General features: G+C 36.4%; 1 protein-coding gene across 1 annotated transcript in view; it reads left to right on the top strand.

The window, feature by feature from the left end:
- The window catches only part of LOC135225195 (UDP-glucosyltransferase 2-like), a 123,250-nt gene that overhangs the window by 74,884 nt on the left and 27,033 nt on the right, over nucleotides 1-21,333 (top strand). The window contains exon 2 of the mRNA XM_064264496.1: nucleotides 13,921-14,143. Within this exon, the coding sequence (XP_064120566.1) occupies nucleotides 13,921-14,143 (223 nt within the window). The remainder of the gene's footprint in view (nucleotides 1-13,920; nucleotides 14,144-21,333) is intronic.

Below are 21,333 nucleotides of genomic sequence, written 5' to 3'. Positions count from 1 at the left end.
ATTCATAATTGAAAAAAAACTCAAGTAAAAATTTAAAAATACAATTTGAACTGCGCTAGAGTAGTAATGCGTTGTGCCTTCGCTTGAATTGACTACATATTGTTGTTGCTGTGTTGCTGGGTTCAGGGATCGATTGTAAATGTGAAAGATCCCTGTTAAAATACACATTACGAAAAATTGACGAACAAGAAACCATCCATCTGTCGATGGTCCAAGTCATAACTGCTATTATTAGGAAACAGAAACCTAGAGAGAATGGTTCGCTAACCACTCTATCTCAAAAGAGAAAAATCTCTGGCAGAAGCAGACATCCACGCCGGAGAACAGAATTCTAGTAAAGGAAGTACTGCAAATGACCTAAAGACAGGTTGCATTGATTGCATCGCTGTTATCAATAGCATACGAGGTCTTCCGAACAATCGGTACTCCTCGTATCCGGACTGATGTTCTTTATTCTTCTCTGAGGCTGAACCTTATAAAAATTCAAAATTGTTATTCGTCAACGGATTGTAAGGGTCGTTTTTATGGTAGTCATTTTAGAGGAATGTCAGTTACACGACTTTGATATGAACTGGATACGTTCGATAATAGTTTTTTCCTTCATGAAACACTAAGCGCTGATGTCAATTCATAAGTATAATGAAGCATTGATGAATATCTGCTAATTCTTCTGTAATCAGTATCTAGGTAGCGATCTAAGCTCAATTACAACCGTACAAAAGGAGAATTGTATGCTTCTATCACCTCTCGTAGACTTGTGATCGGTAAAAAGTTAGGATCTCAGCCAGTTGACCAAACCCTTAGCATATAGTTTGACAGACAGATTTACAATATTTTAAAAATCATCAGAACATTTAATATTACCAGATATTCCAAACAGCCGAGTTTTCTATTGCATGATATAATAAAAATAAAATGAACTATATTTCCCTTTGCTAAATTGGTGTAACTCTGTATAAAACACACACACACACACACACACACACACACAACACACATATATATATATATATATATATATATATATATATATATATATATATATATATATATATATATATATATATAATACACATCTACGATTCAGTCACATACTGAATCCACATACGAAATGTACATGTGATACAGAATCCTAAAATATGCGATGAGTACGCAAAACTGTACAAAAACTTAGTACTTATCATGTAATTCTAGAACAGCAATTAAGAGCTATTATTTAATTCTATTCGTCTTTTATTACGAGCCTCTAATAGCGAGGTTGCTAAGAGAGAGAGAGAGAGAGAGAGAGAGAGAGAGAGAGTCTAAAAATAAATCTGAAGACTTCTCCCGAGGAATATTTAGGGACAAAAAACGCAAAAATAGAAAAAAAATAAAAACGGCAGATTTTGGAGGTCAGAGGAAATGCCATTTGGCTAAAAAGCCGCCCGCCGGAGGCGTTGGGAGCAAGCACAAGGGCCAACGACCCCTGCTGGAGGAGGAGGAGGAGGAGGAGGAGGAGGAGGAGGAGTAGACTCCACCATACATCAGCAATGGCATTCGTCCCGCCCTTTTTGGGCCGTGGGGGTGGGGGGTGGGGCCAAGGAACAGAATCTGACGTCATCACTTATTTCTGCTTGCTGGTCGGTCGTAGGTTACTACCTACCAAACCAACACCCCATCCAACCACCACCCCAACAGGTCCTAGTTGCTCCTAGACACCCCCTCCCTACCTTCCTGACCCCAAGTGTCCTATGCAAGGTCTATGTACTGCAGCGCCATGTCGAAGGGCTCGACTTCCTCCTGTGGGTGAGTCAAGGCTGGTTCTTCCGAGGACTAAGGTAAAATAGAACAAGCGAGGGGCTGTTCCAAAGACAAAAGCAGATTATTACTACTACTACAGCAATCTGGCGAAGTGTTGCTTATTCGGAACAGAGTCTGTCTGCAGCGTGCACTAGCACATTTTAGAACATTTTCACAAGGTTACCATTTTTCACTTTTTCCAATACCGAGACCCCGTCTAATTTGAAATTCACGCCCTGCTGGTTGATCCTTCTTGTAGCAAATGACTCGAAGAACAAACTTCAAAGAGGAAGTCTGTAGATATTCAGGGAAAAACGATTTGTGAGGGAAAAAAAGTGGAAGTTTAAGGGAGTCAACAGCAACAAGAAGAGACGGCAACGCAACAAGCACGAGAAAGAAGAGCTATAAGGACACCAGGATATTTATTTCAGGGGTCTTCGAGCTCTCTCCGTCTATCGTAGCTGCTGTTGCCCCCTTTCTCCCGTCCCCCCCGCCCCCCAACCCAACACAAACATTCGCTAGCAGTCCCCCCAACACCACCTCTCCCTCTCTTCCTCTCCCTCCCTCAACCACGGACGGCGATAGTCCTTCAAGTTTGACTGACCTCTGTCTCACCTTTGCTTGCGCTCGCAAGCACACACACACAACCTCAGTATCCTTCCATCCTTCCTACGCGGTATCCTTTCTTAGTAGCATTCCACAACGACGATTTCCTGCTTATAGGATGACGCTTTTGGCGAGGAGATCCTTCCTTCCCGAGTCGTCCGATCTTCCTGTCTTCGGCCTCAGTTTCCTTTCTCCCCTCTTATTCTCTTTCTTCTATCTTACTTTCCTTAGTTCCTCGTTGGACGAGTGGTTTAGGTGCTTGCCTACCGATTCGGTAGTCGCGAGTTCGACTCCCCGGGGGCTCTGCCAACGTTGAATCAGAGGAATTTATTTTTGGTGATTAGAAATTACTTTCTCGATATAATGTGGTTCAGATCCCACAATAAGCTGTAGGTGCTAGGTGACCAATTGGTTCCTAGCCACGTCAAAAAATATCTAATCCTTCGGGCCAATCCTAGGAGAGCTGTTCATCAGCTCAGTGGTCTGGGTAAACTAAGATATACTTAACTAACTTTCCTTAACCCTCTCCTCACGACTGTTTCATTGCGCTTCTGCTAAAGGTTTACCTCCTGTTATACCTTTCAAACCTTTTCTTCTCAATTTCCCTTTCAGCGCTAAATGACCTCATGAGTCCCAGTACTTGGTCTTCCATTATAAGTAGCAGTTCCGTCGGCGAAGTGACCAAGTTCCCTTGCTATTGAAGGGGAAAGATTAAAAGACGTCAAAGAGTTACAATCATTGCCTTTTATATGATGCCATTGAATATGACGCTATATCTCATGTGCTACGTTAGACCCGGGTGAGGTTTTAGCTCATCATAATATCTTTCTCTCTCCTGTTGAAAGTTGTGCCGGATTTTTCCTCCAGTGGGCCAGTCTCTTCAGCTATGATTGGTTTTTTCATTTTTTTCCTAATAACCGATCTCTTCTTTCTGTATTTCCTATTACCTTCTGTTACTTTTTCCAAATGAACGCCATGCTCTTTGGAAGCTTGAATTTCAAGTCAATGACCCCTTTATTAGGCTGGTTTCGTATGAACAGGGTTCATCTTCTGATTACTCCTAATAATAATCATCATCTTTGATCATTTTATTGAAAGTTTCGTTACTGCTGTAACCACCCAGCCACGACCGAGCGCTTCTTGGAAGCTGAAGAATCTGGGACCACATTCCAGGCCGAATTGCCTGGATTTGGGTTTTGGGTAGGCCAACATTCCTCCCAATGCACTCTAGCGCCCGGTTGAGACCCCTTTATTTTTTTTTTTTTTTTGGGGGGGTGGGGGGTGTGGGGGGGGTGGGGGGGTGGGGGGGGGGGGGGGGTGGGGGGGGGGGGGGGGCAGACGAAATTGAGGATATAAGTTCTCCGTTGTCTTTCTGCAAAGATCGCTGCAAGAAAATTGAAGCAAATGGCTTCTTAGAGCAAAAATCATTGAAGTTTTCTGAATACCTTATTACATTCAGTTAGTTTCTTCGTTGTAGTGAAGCTGGCTATATTCCAGCAAAGCAGCTTATTCTTAGCTGGCCCATAAGCTGTGTAAGGTGTCAAAGCGCATAAGAGGTCTACTATGGACCTATGGACTCATATAACCAGCTAGGACGTCGACTAACAGATTACCAAATGACAACTTACAAGTTGGAAAAGGACGTTTTGTCAAGATTTGAGTCTCAGGGGTTGAATTCACCAAGAGTCAAAGATTTAAAAAAAATTAATACAGAAAAGGGGTCACTTACGTTACTGTACATGAGCGTACTTTTTCCTTGATAGGTAAAATGATATTTTGATATTCTGATCTTGTGACTTTGATTTGAAGCTTATCTTGTATAGCTTTTTTTTTCCAAGGATTTTGTGTATATATATATATATATATATATATATATATATATATATATATATATATATATAGATAGATAGATAGAAGATGAACTCCGGTCATGGGGAACAAGCCCACAGGAACCACCGACTTGAAATTCAAGTTTCCAAAGAATGTGGTGTTTATTTAAAGGAAGTAACAGAAAGTAATAGGAAATACAGAAAGCAGAGATCAGTTATATCATATATATATATATATATATATATATATATATATATATATATATTATACACATATACATACTATATATATATATATATATATATATATATATATATATACATACATACATACATATATATCTATATATATATATATATATATATATGTGTGTGTGTGTGTGTGTGTGTATATTTATATATATACATATACACCTGAATGATGCCATCACTCTAAGGACATTTATCCTTTTTTCTAGAAAGTCGTCAAAAAGACTAATTCAATCTACTTCCGAGAACGAAATCGATTAGCCGGTGTCAGTCAAATCTCCTTTTCGTTCCCTAGGGTAGAGTCAGTGACCCCACGGGGCATGTGGTGGCACTGCCCGCGTGCGCGCGTTCGTAGTCCTCGAAAACACACACTCTCACACACGCACACGGAAGAAAAACCCCTTTTCCTGCCCTAGAAATGGTGGTGGGTACGGGCACAGCCAAGGACACAGAGTCCATAGAGTACACTTTTCCTCTCCATTCCTTGAGTCGAGTCCTACTTCGCCCTCCGAGAGACGATCTCTTTCTCTCTCTCTCTCTCTCTCTACCTCCTCCTTCTCTTTTTCCTTGGCCTGTCATTTCATATGGGTACGGTCAGTAACCCAATCAACCCCCATCTCTGGGCACACAGGATCCATGCCCCTACCAAGCCCCCACACAAAAGAGAACACCTTGCCTGACGTACACATGGCACAACACACACACACAAACATACAAAAACACTTGGGGTACAGTATGAACGAGGGTCACGAGATTGTGTTTTGTTTAAAAATGGTCTGCTTCGAATGTTGTTGCGTTACCCTGTGACATAACAACACTTGCTGTTACTGAAGGGACGTCGCCGATCTCCCCACAACAGCTGGTGATGCTTATGTGAGCGACGACACCTTCCTGGAGGTGGAACTTTCGGGTAGAAATTTGTTCCGATCGTTACGTAATCCCTGGCGTACCTCAAGTTGGTGATTGGGTCCTTTTCATCTTGCTTTTTCGGGTGGCCTGGATTAAGGAACAAAAGTTTCCCGAAACGCAAAAGGTAGAACTTTCTTTCAGTTTGTACCGAGCGTTACGTAATAATACCTGGCATACCTCAGGGCGGGCGCTTGGGTCCTTTTCATCTTGCTATTTCGGGTGGCCAGGAACGAGGAACTCGAGATTTTCGAAACGCGGAAGGTAGAATAGTTTGTTTCCGAGCGTTACGTAATACCTGGCATACCTCAAGGCGGGTTCTTGGGTCCTAATCTTGCTTTCGGGTGAACAAGGCCGATCGTCTGAGAGTGGTTTGGCGTTTACATAAGATGAAGGGATATTTTCGTCTTTTTATGTACTGTAATGGTCCGCTATCCACGTTGATAGATAAATGCCCTTTTGTTATAAGGGTTTCTCTTCACTCTTTCCCGCCTTTGCATTACTTTGTTAAATAAGTTTTATAGGAAGTATTCGATACAGATTTGGGTATCACCTCACAAAAACCGAAGTTCTCAAGTGCTTGCTTACTCGCATATATGGAAAATTTGGTCAAAACTGCTCTTTTGGAAATACGTGAAATACTTTGATTTTAAAAAAGGAATGAGCAAGATTATTATTATTATTATTATTATTATTATTATTATTATTATTATTATTATTAATTATTATTATTATTATCATTATTATTATTGTATGTATGTATGTATGTATGTATGTATGTATGTATGTATGTATGTATGTATGTATGTATGTAAGTAAGGGGCTGTTCAAAAATTTCTTCAAATCAAATATTCGCATGAGCTATATGTGGAACCTTATTATCCCAATTTCTAAATATTTTTTGAATTTTCCAAAAAGTCTCACAGTTTCTGATACTCTGTAACATCATAATCTCAGCTTTCAGTTGTCTGCGTTGCCAGCTTTTCCAACACAAATTTCCGCAGAAGATGAGCTGATTGGAAGCCCTGAATAGCATCAGGAGACATTACTACTTAAGCTTCTTTGCAGAGTTCCTTAGGCTCCTAGCTGCGACCCTTTCATTTACTCTACCCCCATTCATATTCTTTCTTCCATCTAACGTTCTCAGAATGGGGGAAAAATGGCTTAGGCCGGTTCGTTAAAGTAAAGAGGATAATATGTACTATGTACGTACTAACAGCCCAGGCTAAAGATTCTCCCACCGATAGGAACAAGCATAAGAAGAGGTTTGCTGAGCACGTAGCGTTGAACCTTCGTGCTAAAGCCTCTAGGAACATTAAAGAAAAAAAAGACAGTGTCAAGTACTTTCGTGTATTTAACACATCTTCGGGGCACGAAGATGTGTTAAATACACGGAAGTACTTGACACTGTCTTTTCTTTCTTAAATTTTCCTAGTGGCTTCAGCTAATAAACAATACTTACTTTTGTGACTTCTTAGTATATATATATATATATATATATATATATATATATATATATATATATATATACATATACTATATATATATATATATATATATATATATATATACTATATATATACACACACATATATATAATATATATATATATATATATTATATATATATATGTGTGTGTGTGTGTGTGTGTGTATAGATATATATGTATATGTATATATATATATATATATATATATATATATATATATATATATATATATATATATATAACCTTTTCCCTGGAATATAGAAAAATGGAATTCTAATAATGATTTTGAGACCAACTTGAATTTTTCAACGCTTCTTTCATCACGAATTCATCCTTTAAAAAAACTTTCAACCTGAATTCATTTACTAAAATGACTTTCGTACTGAATTCATCTTCTAAATTACTTTCATTCTGGATTCATCTTCTAAATTACTTTCATTCTGGATTCATCTTCTAAATGACTTTCATCCTGGATTCATCTTCTAAAATGACTTTCATCCTGGATTCATCTTCTAAAATGACTTTCATCCTGGATTCATCTTCGAAGATTACTTTCATCCTGGATTCATCTTCTAAAATGACTTTCATCCTGGATTCATCTCCTAAAATGACTTTCATCCTGAATTCATCTTCTAAAATCACTTTCATCCTGAATTCATCTTCTAAAATGACTTAATCCCAAATTCACCTTTTAAAGCAACATTCATCCTGAATTCATCCTCCAAAACCACTATCATCCTCAATTCATCTTCCAGAACGACTTTCATCCTGTATTCGATTTCCTCACAGACTTCTAACATGAATTCTTCTTTCTCTATAATTCTTTGCTTTCGGGAGTCTTAAATTCTGAGAGTTGGCGACACTGGTTCTTTTTTATAGTATATTTTACCCTCTGGTTAAAGGTTTTTTTTTTTTTTCTTTCAGCAGGCTATTCTTAGCAATTCATCAGTGGTACCAGTTTATCTACTTCGTCTGAGGTCAGGAGCTCTCTCTCTCTCTCTCTCTCTCTCTCTCTCTCTCTCTCTCTCTCTCTCTCTTGCCTGTAGTACATGGAATTAGCAGAAGCAATGATAGAAGACATCAAGCGTAGGTCAACCACGCGAAACTTAGTCTGCTTGGTAGAGCAAATACAAGCTTTTGTTTTTCTTTCCGTTACAGTCCGGAATATACTATACTGGTTCCTTGAAACTAAAACCCATTTTCTAAACTTTAGTTCTTGATTGTTTTAACTATAGTTCATCACTGGTTAATCTGCTCTACTTGATTGTTTAAGCTACAGTTAATCATTGCTTAAACTGCTGTACCTGATTGTTTAAATAGCATTTCAATGGTTTTTGAGCCTGAAGTTCTGCTTGTTTAAATCGCAGTTCCTGGATGTTTAAGCTATCGTTCCTGGGTATTCGAACTAAGTTACTTGAAGCGCAACGCCTTGACCAAGCATTACATCTCCAGATTGCTTTAGACTATAATGGACTGCTCAACCAGTCATAGTTTCCAACCGTTTAAGCAAAGTCTTATTGCAAACTGTTTACGCAAAATCTTATTGCAAACCGTTTACGCAAAATCTTATTGCAACCGTTTACGCAAAGTCTTATTGCAAACCGTTTACGCAAAATCTTATTGCAAACCGTTTACGCAAAGTCTTATTGCAAACAGTTAATGCAAAGTCTTATTGCAAACCGTTTACGCAAAATCTTATTGCAAACCGTTTACGAAACGGTCCAAAGTCGCAAAATTCTTATTGCAAACCGTGTACACAGTCTCATTGCAAACCACTTACGCAAAGTCTTATTGCAAACCATTTACACAGTCTTATTGCAAACCGTTTACGCAAAGTCTTATTGTGAATGGTTTACAAAGTCTTATTGCAAACCGTTTACACAGTCTTATTGCAAACCGTTTACGCAAAGTCTTATTGCAAACCGTTTACACAGTCTCATTGCAAAACGCTTACGCAAAGTCTTATTGCAAACCGTTTATGCAAAGTCTTATTGCAAACCGTTTACACATTCTTATAGCAAACCGTTTAAGCAAAGTCTTATTGCAAACCGTTTACGCAAAGTCTTATTGCAAACCGTTTACACAGTCTTATAGCAAACCTTTTACGCAAAGTCTATTGCAATGGTTACAAAATCTCTTGGCAAACTGCTTACGCAAAGTCTTATTGCAAACCGGTTACACAGTCTTATTGCCAAACGTTTATAAACGCAAAGTATTATTGCAAACCGTTTTACGGCAGTTTATGCGACGAGTACAAAAGGTCTTATTGCAAAGGCTTACGCAAAGTCTTATTGCAAACCCGTTTTACCACAGTTCTTATTGCAAATGTTTAGCAAAGTCTTATTGCAAACCGTTTACGCAAAGTCTTATTGTGAACGGTTTACAAAGTCTTATTGCAAACCGCTTACGCAAAGTCTTATTGCAAACCGTTTACACAGTCTTATTGCAAACTGTTTATGCAAAGTCTTATTACAAACTGTTTATGCAAAGTCTTATTGCAAACCGTTTATGCAAAGTCTTATTGCGAACAGTTTAAAAAGTCTTATTGCAAACCGTTTACGCAAAGTCTTATTGCGAACGTTTTACAAAGATTTATTGCAAACCATTTACGCAAAGTCTTATTGCGAACGGTTTACAAAGATTTATTGCAAACCGTTTACGCAAAGTCTTATTGCGAATGGTTTACAAAGTCTTATTGCAAACCGTTTACGCAAAGTCTTATTGCAAACCGTTTACACAGCCTCATTGCAAACCGCTTACGCAAAGTCTTATTGCAAACCATTTACACAGTCTTATTGCAAACTGTTTACACAAAGTCTTATTGCAAACGGTTTACAAAGATTTATTGCAAACCGTTTACGCAAAGTCTTATTGCACACCGCTTACGCAAAGTCTTACTGCAAACCGTTTACACAGTCTTATTGCAAACCGCTTACGCAAAGTCTTATTGCGAACGGTTTACAAAATCTTATTGCAAACCGCTTACGCAAAGTCTTATTGCAAACCGTTTACACAGTCTCATTGCAAACCGCTTACGCAAAGTCTTATTGCAAACGGTTTACACAGTCTTATTGCAAACCGTTTACGCAAAGTCTTATTGCGAACGGTTTACAAAGTCTTATTGCAAACCGTTTACGCAAAGTCTTATTGCGAACGGTTTACAAAGATTTATTACAAACCGTTTACGCAAAGTCTTATTGCGAACGGTTTACAAAGATTTATTACAAACTGTTTACGCAAAGTCTTATTGCGAAAGGTTTACAAAGTCTTATTGCAAACCCTTTACGCAAAGTCTTATTGCGAACGGTTTACAAAGATTTATTGCAAACCGTTTACGCAAAGTCTTATTGCGAACGGTTTACAAAGATTTATTGCAAACCGTTTACGCAAAGTCTTATTGCGAACGGTTTACAAAGATTTATCGCAAACCGTTTACGCAAAGTCTTATTGCGAACGGTTTACAAAGTCTCATTGCAAACCGTTTATGCAGTCTTATTGCAAACCGTTTACACAGTTTTATTACAAACCATTTACACAGTCTTATTGCAAACTGTTTATGCAAAGTCTTATTGCAAACCGTTTATGCAAAGTCTTATTGCGAATGGTTTACAGTCTTATGGCAAACCGTTTACGCAAAGTCTTTTTGCGAACGGTTTACAAAGCCTTATTGCAAACCGTTTACGCAAAGTCTTATTGCAAACCGTTTACACAGTTTTATTACAAACCGTTTACACAGTCTTATTGCAAACTGTTTATGCAAAGTCTTATTGCAAACCGTTTACGCAAAGTCTCATTGCAAACCGTTTACACAGTCTCACTACAAAACGTTTACGCAGTCTTATTGCAAACCGTTAATGCAAAGTCTCATTGCAAACCGCTTTACGCAGTCTCATTGCAAACCATTTACACAAAGTCTTATTGCAAACAGTTTATGCAAAGTCGTATTGCAAACCGTTTACGCAAAGTCTTACTGCAAACCGTTTACACAGTCATATTGCAAACCGTTTGTTCAAATTCTTATTGCAAACCGTTTACGCACTTATTGCAATACCACACCAAAGAGTGTTAGAAGTTGTGCTTGAGCAGCCCAGGCCAAGGGTGACCTTGGAGTGATTCGGACGGGCGTAAAAGAATAAGAATTCAAGGATAAAAGTTCTCTCGTATTCGTAATGCTTGGAGATAATAAGTCAGTCCTCTCAGTTAGCCTGCGGTTAGTTTTTTTAACTGGGACACTTCTGAGAGAGAGAGAGAGAGAGAGAGAGAGAGCCTAGTAATTCGTTTGCACCACCCAAATTGTCACGTTAGTAATGAGTTTCTTGAGAGAGGGTTTGAAAGCATCACAATTCAGGCGCAAATTACAATCTCACGTGATTCACCACTTCCAAAAATTCCCGCATTGTCGGACGCTCTCTCTCTCTCTCTCTCTCCGTACCCCATCCCCGGGCGTAAGTGCTACTGCTACTTCTCCTAACTACTACTACTAATCATCACGAAAGTCGGGAGAGATATTTTTGGAAACGATGAGGACGAAAGGATCGCCCTACTTCTCACGAAGGAATTTGGGCAACGGCCTCTTCTTCCAAGAACTTGGCAATACGAAAAATCAAAAGTAATAAGACGATCGTTAATTTGAATTTCACCCTACAGCTCGCTTTTTCTAGAGAGAGAGAGAGAGAGAGAGAGAGAGAGAGAGAGAGAGAGAGAATTTCAGAGCTGGATTCCCACGCAATAAACTAAGAAGCCGTATGTCATGGACCTCTGGTGATATAAATACTAAAAGACTTTTATTCGTCAAATGTTGTAACACATGACGTAACCAGCTCATTATTATTATTATTTATTATTATTATTATTATTATCATTATTATTACCTCGCCGCTTGTCATCGCCAAATCTTCATTTGAGAGATGGTGACATCAAATGTTGCAATATCTGGCAAAAAAAATGGCTTTTAGTATTTGTCAACAGTGAGTCATATCATCTAGTTATCTAGTTTTTCAGCCTACCCTGATGGAATCCGCTCTGAAATTCTCTCTCTCTCTCTCTCTCTCTTCTCTCTTCTGTCTATCTCTCTCTCTCTCTCTCTCTCTCTCTCTCTCTCTCTCTCTCTCTCTCTCTCCACACACTTATCACTTCTGTCTAATTCTGCTTGACTTGGCTACTCATGCCACGTAAGTTTTCCATCGAGCGATGACATCATGGCATAAGATGCTTGCAAAAGAAAGTAAGAAGAAGAAGAAGAAGAAAATAAAGAATGGTTTTTAGTCACAATAATGAAGCACCTTCTTAACTTTTTTTTATCACTTTTTTTAATCCGTCTCGAGCAACTGACCAATTATTTTCTTGAGTCAGTTACTGGATGCTGCGTAAGATAATTCATTTGTTTTTAAACTGCAATTTGCTTGAGAGCGCTATCGTGAGGGTAAGTGTGAGAGAAAATGCCCGGGAAGATTTTTAATAATAATAATAATAATAATAATAATAATAATAATAATAATAATAATAATAATAATAATAATAATAATAATAATAATACTCGTCATTTCAGTGTACATGTATGTGCAAAAATGTTCCCAAAACAAAATGAGACATCTTGGTTGCGGCGGAAAAAAAAAAAAAAAAAAAAAAAAAATATATATATATATATAATATATATATATATATATATATATATATATATATATATATATATATATATATATATATATATATAATATATATATATATATATATATATATCATGCATTTGTAATAGCGAATAAGTTAATGATATAGTACTTGCCTAAAGCACAACTTTTAAAGTTTTATATTAAGTAATATATATATAAAAATATATATATACTATATATATAATACCTATATATATATATATATATATATTATATATACCTCCTTATAAATTATATACACATATATATCAATACCTATATACCATATATATATATAGTATATATATATATATATATATATATATATATATATATATACGTATATGTATATATATATATTATATATATATATATTAATATATATATATATATATATAATATATATATATATATAGTTAGTGACATCTTTCAAAGCATTTACGCATTTTACAAAAAGAAAAAAAAATCGAGTCTACAGTAGAGTTTCTCATCTCACTTGAAATGGTCGTGATGTTTCTGCAAGCAGTGTTGCCAAAGCGCTGAGTCACTGTCTCCCTGCAGCTTGCATACAGTGATTATCTTATTATGGTCACTATGAAGAGTTTTGCAGACACAAGGCCAAATATGTAATAAGTTGCACTGCATAAAGCCATATTGCTTCTTTGCAGCTTTGCAGATATTCTACAGGTTATATTTCACAGTTTTGCTTCAGTTTTAGTGTATGTGCACATGTGTGGGAATAAATAAAAAATATATACTTACACATGAAACAAGTAAACAAGGTCATAAACACACATTGGCAACTTGTTTGAGGTGTGGTGAGCTGCAGACACTGTGTCTGGAACATTTTCTTTCCCCCTTTCTAAAAAGTGAACTCACTGAAAGACGTGATCGACTGTCACTGGAGAACAATAACCAAATGAAGTAGTGCTTAGGACTACTCATATGGTGTAGACTTGTATCCAACTTGTTTTTGACTTGCATGCAATAAGTTGCAGACATTGTGCTTGTGACAAGTTCACCTTTTCCAAAACACTGAACAACCTCACATATGTGAATGACCATCAGTGGAGAATAATAACTGTATGAAAGCACTGATTAGGACTACCAATATGTTGTTCTTGACTTGTATCCAACATGTCCGCCACTTAAATGCAATGAGTTCCAGAAACTATGTTTATAACTTGTTCCACACCTTTTCCACAAAGTAAATAAACTCAAAGACGTGAGCAGCCGACAGTGGAGAACAATAACGTATGAAGCACTGGTTATGACTACCGATATCTTGTTCTTGACTTGTATCCAACCTGTTTGTGATGTGTATGAACTAAGTTACGGACATTTTTGCAACATGTTCTTCACCTAATCCAAAAAAAAGTAAACGCACTCAAGAACGTGCCTCTTCTTCCTGTAGGAACTCAAAGAATGGCTGGACAACGCCGACGAGGAAGGCGTGATATACTTCAGCCTGGGGGCCTTCCAGAAGACCTCGAGGATACCGGACAAGTATCGCGACGCCCTCTTAGAGGCCTTCTCCCTCCTGCCCCATCGGGTACTCATCAAGTTCAACGGCAACAACCTGAAGTTCCCTCCCAACGTGAAGGCCTTCCCGTGGCTTCCACAGCAGGATGTCTTAGGTGAGTTGCTTTCTGCCGCTTGCTTCGCCCCGTCGGTGGAGGGGGTCTGTGTGTGTTTGTTTGCTTGTTTGTGTGTGTGTGTGTGTGCGTTAAGCTGAAAGCTTAAGAAGGCTTGAATAGCCACTAGATCTCTAATCCTTTTGGACCTTTAGTCCCCAGCTTTGCTATCATTCGTTTTATCTATCAGATTCTTCGTACGAAAAGCTAAAGAAATGACATGCCCACCAAAACAGACAACAAAAAGTTTGATTTAAAAAAAGCCTTTAGGTTATACCACAAAAAAGGCTTTCATTTCCACAAAAATGGAGTACGGTGCCCATAAAGAAAAAAAAAAAGTTTCATTCTCACAAGAGGCATTTCATTCCTACCAACAAAAAAAAAAAAAGAAAAAAAAAGTGTACTTTCCATACAAGAACGTGTTTAATTCACACAAACAAGACATTTAATGCCCACAAAAGCTTTTAAAACTTACATAAAAGGCGTTGTATTCCAACAAAAAAAAGGCTTTCAATACCCAAAAAAAAGGGCGCTTCGTGCCCACAAAAGTGCGTTTAATACCCAGAAAAGAAGGCGTTTAATTCCTACAAAAAGGCTTTTAATGCCCTCAAAAATAGGCGTTTGATGCCCTCCCCCCCAAAAAAAAAAAAAAAAAAACTGATTCCACTTAAATTAATTCCCATAAAAAGGATCTAAATTCCCACACCAGTCGTTTAACAACCACCCAAAAAAAAAATTCACTCTCCATAAAAAGGTTTTTAATGCACACACACACAAAAAAAAAGTTTAATTCCCACAATATAAGGATTTAATTCCTATAAAAAGGAGCTTCATTTCCACAAAAAGGCGTTAAATGCCCATAAAAGAGACGTTAAATGCCCATAAAAGAGACGTTTAGTGCCCACAAAAAAAGGCATTTATGACCACAACAAAACGATTAATGCCCACTAAAAAAGATGTTTAATGCCCACAAAAATGTGTTTAATGTCCAGAAAGACATTTAATGACCACAAAACAAAGGTGTTTAATGCCCACAAAAAATGCGTTTAATGCCCCCCAAAAATTGCGTTTAATGCCCCCCAAAAATTGCGTTTAATGCCCACAAAAAAAGTCGTTTAATGCCCACAAAAAAAAGACGTTTAATGGCCACAAAAAAAGACGTTTAATGCCCACAAAAAAGTCGTTTAATGCCCACAAAAAAAGTCGTTTAATGCCCACAAAAAAAGTCGTTTAATGCCCACAAAAAAAGTCGTTTAATGCCCACAACAAATGTCGTTTAATGACCACAAAAAAAGACGTTTAATGCCCACAAAAAAAGGCGTTTAATGCCCACAAAAAAACGGTGTTTAATGCCCACAAAAAAAAGGCGTTTAATGCCCACAAAAAAAAAGGCGTTTAATGGCCACAAAAAAAGACGTTTCCACAGCGAAGATGATCAAGGCTAACTCGACCGAGCCAAAGAGCCAATCTTGCCTCTTGAAGAAGAGCCAAGCTTGACTCTCTTCTCTTAGTATATTGAAATATATTTCAATATAATTTCCTAATTCTTTGTAAGTCAAATTCTACATAAGAAAAAAAAAAAACTTCATTCATCCGTAATGGAAACATAACGGCTATATTTGAAGGTATTCGTTTTCTGCTACGTCGAACGCCACCTGAACAAGCCCCTATAATCCACACCGGGTTAGACCTACGTAGGCTAACACCTCGTTAATATATCTCGTCAATTCATCCATCAAGCGTTTGAAATGAATTAAAACGAGGAAAGAAAGATTAAAAGAAAGAAAGAAAGGAAAGAAAGAAAGAATGAGTGCGTGGCCAAAAGGCAATTTGGTCCCAATTTCGTTCAGCTGCATTTATGTGTCATCGTGGACCGAGTGAACTTTGGACCGGCAAGAAAAAAAAAAAAAAAAAAAAAGACAAATAAGAATTGTGTCTCATTTTCTGTCGTTTTATCCCTGTTTGGCTGATTCTGGTTCCAAAATTATTTATTTATTTATTTATCTACTTATTATTATTATATCATTATTATTGAGATATTCCCTGCATAAGCAACGTCTATTTAATACTATATTTTTCTATGTTTATAATATTATGAATCAGAGTCTGCTGACGTAGCGTTAATTATAACCATATAAGGGAAACCGCAGTTATTATTATTATTATTATTATTATTATTATTATTATTATATTACAAGCCAAACCGTAACCGTAGTTAGAGAATACAACTAGCCTAAGGGGATATCACTTAGGAAAAACAGCCCATTACAGGTAAAAAAAACAAAATAAAATAAAATAAAATAAAAATCGCGAAATGAGAGACTCAACAACGAAAAACCGATTAAGAAAAAATGAATTAAATCGCAAAGTTAAAAAAAACTGAAATAACAAGCAAATAACAGGAATTATTAGTCCTTTGCATACCTGACGCAAGTTGGTGAAAATCGATCAGTCAATGGTAGCACTGCAAAATTACAAAAATTGTCGTAAATAAATACTTCATCGTGTGGTTTCAATATAGAGCTCTCTCTCTCTCTCTCTCTCTCTCTCTCTCTCTCTCTCTCTCTCTCTCTGTCTCTCTCTCTCTATATATATATATATATATATATATATATATATATATATATCATATATATCTATATATAATAATATAATAATATATCTATATATATATATATATATATGGATATATATATATATATATATATATATATATATATATATATGAATATATAATGTTATTCTAATATATTAATATATATATAATATGATATATATATATATTATATCTATATATATAATGTAATCATTATATCATATATGTAATATATTATAATATATATATATATTATATATTACATATATATATCTATATATATATATTATATGTATTATATATATATATTTAAAATAGTATATATAATATTATATATATATTACATATATATATATATATATATATATATATATATAGTTCATATATATATATATATATTATATATAGATATAATTAATATATATGTAATATATATATATACTATATATATTATATATATATTAAAAAATTACAAAAATTGTCGTAAATATAATACTTCTTGTTGGTTGGCTTCGATATATACTAGGCCTAGACCTATCTCCACCTATATATATATATATATATATATATATATAGATATATATATATATATACTAGTATATAGTGCGTGTATATTTCTAGACCGGTGGGACTAAAACGATGGTCCTTCCCTTCACGCCCCCCCTTGCATTTATGAGCAAAAGCCACTCCAAAATTTAAAGGAAAATAAAAAAAAAAATGGAAAAGAGAAAGGGTTACGAGGGACAGGGAGGGAGGTCAATAATTACAAAACACAGTAAGCTCAACGAGTCTAACTATAATAGTAGACTACAGGAAACTAACGTTATAAAGCGATACTTTTGCATTTTTTCATAACCTTCTGAATATTTGTTCCTCACACTTGTTAAGAGAATAACGAATACAATAAGAGAATTTTCAATTCTCTAGGACTGGCGTCTCCCCTGGAAACTGCTGACCGTTCCCCTAAGGGGCGAGGTGGAACATTGTTAACTCTACGGATAATACACACCACATTTCAGATTACGCGTGATCGCTGGACTTTCTGTATTTATTCTCATTCTAGTGATTTATTAACTTTTGTATAAATTAATAAAGAAATAAATATTTGAATCATGTATTACTATATTACTATTATTGTATTACAAGCCAAACCGTAACTGTAGTTTCGAATGCTACTAAACCAAAGGTTCCAGTATGGGAAAAACACTTGACAAGAATGAATGACAAAAAAATTAAGAAACAATAAATAGCGATGTATAAGTTTAAATAAATTAATCAATTAAGTACTTATATATACATAATACCAGAACATACCCACAAAAGCGCTTGCATATATAATAAGTAACCACAACTACCCGTTCATTAATAATTATAAATGACCTGAATTTGATTGATAACCTTTTTAGGTATATATTTTCAAGTGATTATCCCCCCCCCAACCCTCCCCCGTTGAGTTGACAACCCTTCCTATCAACGACTTCAAGAAAGGAGGTAGTACATATACGATATGGGTCTCAAATTCAAAAGGTACTGGAAGCTGAACACAGCAGTCGTACCGAAGGTGAATAATACACTCCCAGTAAGACTAGATATTGTACGATTCTCTTCAGGAGTCACTCAATATTTGGACGCCCTCTTTCGTGACAATCCTGCGAGAATCCTTTTGGAGGTATGAAATGGTCCTTTGAGGCCAGAAATAAAGTTTTTTTTTGAAACTGAAAAAGGTGTTATTTAAAGTTAATTGCAGCACATACACGCTTATTTCCCTATTGTTTGTTTGTATGGTGTTTTTGCGTTGCATGGAACCAGTAGTGGTTATTCAGCAACGGGACCAACGGCTTTACTTACGTGACTTCCGGACCACGTCGAGAGTGAACATCTATCACCAGAAATACACAACTCTCACACCTCAATGGAATGCCAGAGAATCGAACTCGCGGCCACCAAGGTGGCAGGCCAAGACCATACCGATCACGCCACTGAGGCGCTCTTATTTCCTTTGTTTTTTTTTTTTTTTTTTTTTTCAATTCTAAATTTTTACACGCACTTTGAAGACCCGTTTGTGAATTTAAATTTTTTTGGAAAAAAAATACTTTTTGAGTTCAAAAACCAACTTTTGGAGGTCACAAAACATGTCTTCCGGATGAGAGAAAAACGCCACCTTTTGGAGGTAGGAAAGAAATATTCCCTCGTGGGGGTTGGGGAGGGGGGGCGATTTTTCGCGTTGGACTATCATTAGCAAGTCATTCTGACTTATCTAGACTAAAAATGTTCTTGATATGAGTTTAAAACTATAACAAGGCGTGATCCGACCTGTAGCTTACTCGGGACTCGTGCAAGATTTACCCTTCACGCGTCAATTGTAAATATTATATTCCTAACTGAACGTGACGTGGTCTTCGTCATCAATATTCAAGGATTAAATAAAAAAGGACGTTAATTAAACATGTTCGTATATTCTCAGTTATAATTGGAAACACTGAATAATCGAACAGAAACATAACCTAAATTCAGTACACCAAATAATTTAAAATGTGTTACAATATACGGATAAATAGAGCCTTATTTCACCGACGACAATTGAAATGAATGCGTTATATTCGAGATCATTTTTCTGTACTGTTCAACATGGACAATATTTACTGTTCAGATCTTCATTCTCAAACACCTTTTTCAGAACTTTTTAGGCTCTTCCATACACCTTTCCTACACCCCAACAACAACAACAACATAGTAGTTTGTAGGCTTACTGCCCGAGTAAGATACCGGCTTAATCAATTGACACAGGCCTAGCCTGAGTATGGCAAATCTAATCCTGGTAACTTTTAAAATATTATTTTTTTTGGGGGGAGGGGGCCTAGATAATTTCAATAACCTTCATAAAAGAGATTTAATTTTCATTATATTATTTTGAAGTAAAGTTGTACTGAAATAAGGTTTAAATGATATAGCATCTCGACGGTATAGGTCTAGGGTCGGCTACGAAACCTTACTTTGCTATGACCAATCTAAGAGACCATCGTCTGATTGAAGTGTACATTAAACCAAGATTTCTTATAGATACAAAACATAAACAACTATTTTTAACTTCGAATTGAATAATGGAAGTTTTTTAAGGGGTCGTTTGCTTCGTCCTGACAAACTCTCACCAAGTGCGAGTCACGAATTTCGTTGAGAACTGTTTTATAAAATGGATTTTGTTTAGACAAATCTGAATAAACGTTTTCTTCCAATGTCTACAACTGAAAAACTGATGGTAATGTATAATAGCCTACAATATATATATATATATATATATATATATATATATATATATATATATATATATATATATATATATATATATATATATATATATATATATATATATACATAATATTAGTAATGTGCTGACAAACAGACGACCTCTTTAGACTGTTTGAATGAATTAGCTCCAAATTATGGGAAAATACTGTGAAATGTTATCCCATTTCCTTCTTGAAGAATTACGGCGTCCATTTGTGCAATTATGAGCTGCGCACAAAGTATTTTTATGAAGATGATGAACGATTAAAAAAAATAGATAAAGATGGCTGTTCCCGGGTACGGCTAACTAAGCAGTACATATCATATTAAGTTTGTAACAATCACGCGGGATAAATGTCATCATTAATAATGTTCCAAGAAAACTAACTTAACGAGCGGTGCGGCCCAACTTCTCCGTCAGTCCAGGCATTCCAAGTCGCCATTTTGGCCTCAGTTATGAAGTGCCATGCTCAGGAAACCGTTCGTAATTGCAGAAAGGATTCAAATATATTCTAAAACAAAAACTTGGTCTCCAATTTGTATTGTACGTAGCTTTAGAGCATCAAAATGGCATTAAGGGAAATAGCCTGTGTGCTTCGAGCACATCAGTTTGGTAGCCGGAAATATATATATAAAAAAAAAATTATTTCACTTTAAAGAGTGTTGGGTCCCATTCCTAGACTCAAACACTGGTACCGTCTAGACTCTAGGTCTAGATGAAGCCACGCAAGGCTTTACTCAAGACCTAGGCCTACCTGGTATTAACCCGGTATGTATACACCTTTGTCCCAGTACAAGGTAAACCATCGAGCGCCAATCGCTGAAATGGCCATCTCCCTGCCGAGCATGTATAACCTCGTGGGCGGCCATATTGAAAGGTCTCGGTCCAGCTCATAGTACTATACTTTATCACTATTATTATTTTTACTGTAGTAGATTCACATCAACCGTGCATTTGACGTCTAGGCCAGTCCCTTACGACGCTCTGATTGGCTGTTGATAAGCCAATCACAGGGCTGGAAACTCTCACTCTCTCTCGAAAGTTCACATAGGCAGCATCTGTGTTCCGAGCTCTCCTGAGAGATACTTTTGAAAGGAGAGGTGAAACATAAATCCTGCCTATGTGAACCCTCGAGAGAGACTGAGAGTTTCCAGCCCTGTGACAGGCTTATCAACAGCCAATCAGGAGCGTCGTAAGGAAGTAGCCCAGACATTAAATGCACGGTTGATGTGAATCTACTATAGTATTATTTTGGTCTTTTTTACTATTATCATTATATTATTATTACTATTAATATTATTTCTACTATAT

The sequence above is a fragment of the Macrobrachium nipponense genome, chromosome 13, assembly GCF_015104395.2.
Source record: "Macrobrachium nipponense isolate FS-2020 chromosome 13, ASM1510439v2, whole genome shotgun sequence".
Lineage (NCBI taxonomy): Eukaryota > Metazoa > Arthropoda > Malacostraca > Decapoda > Palaemonidae > Macrobrachium > Macrobrachium nipponense.
The sequence above is the reverse complement of the archived record's forward strand: the minus strand, read 5'-3'. Positions and strand labels throughout refer to the sequence as shown.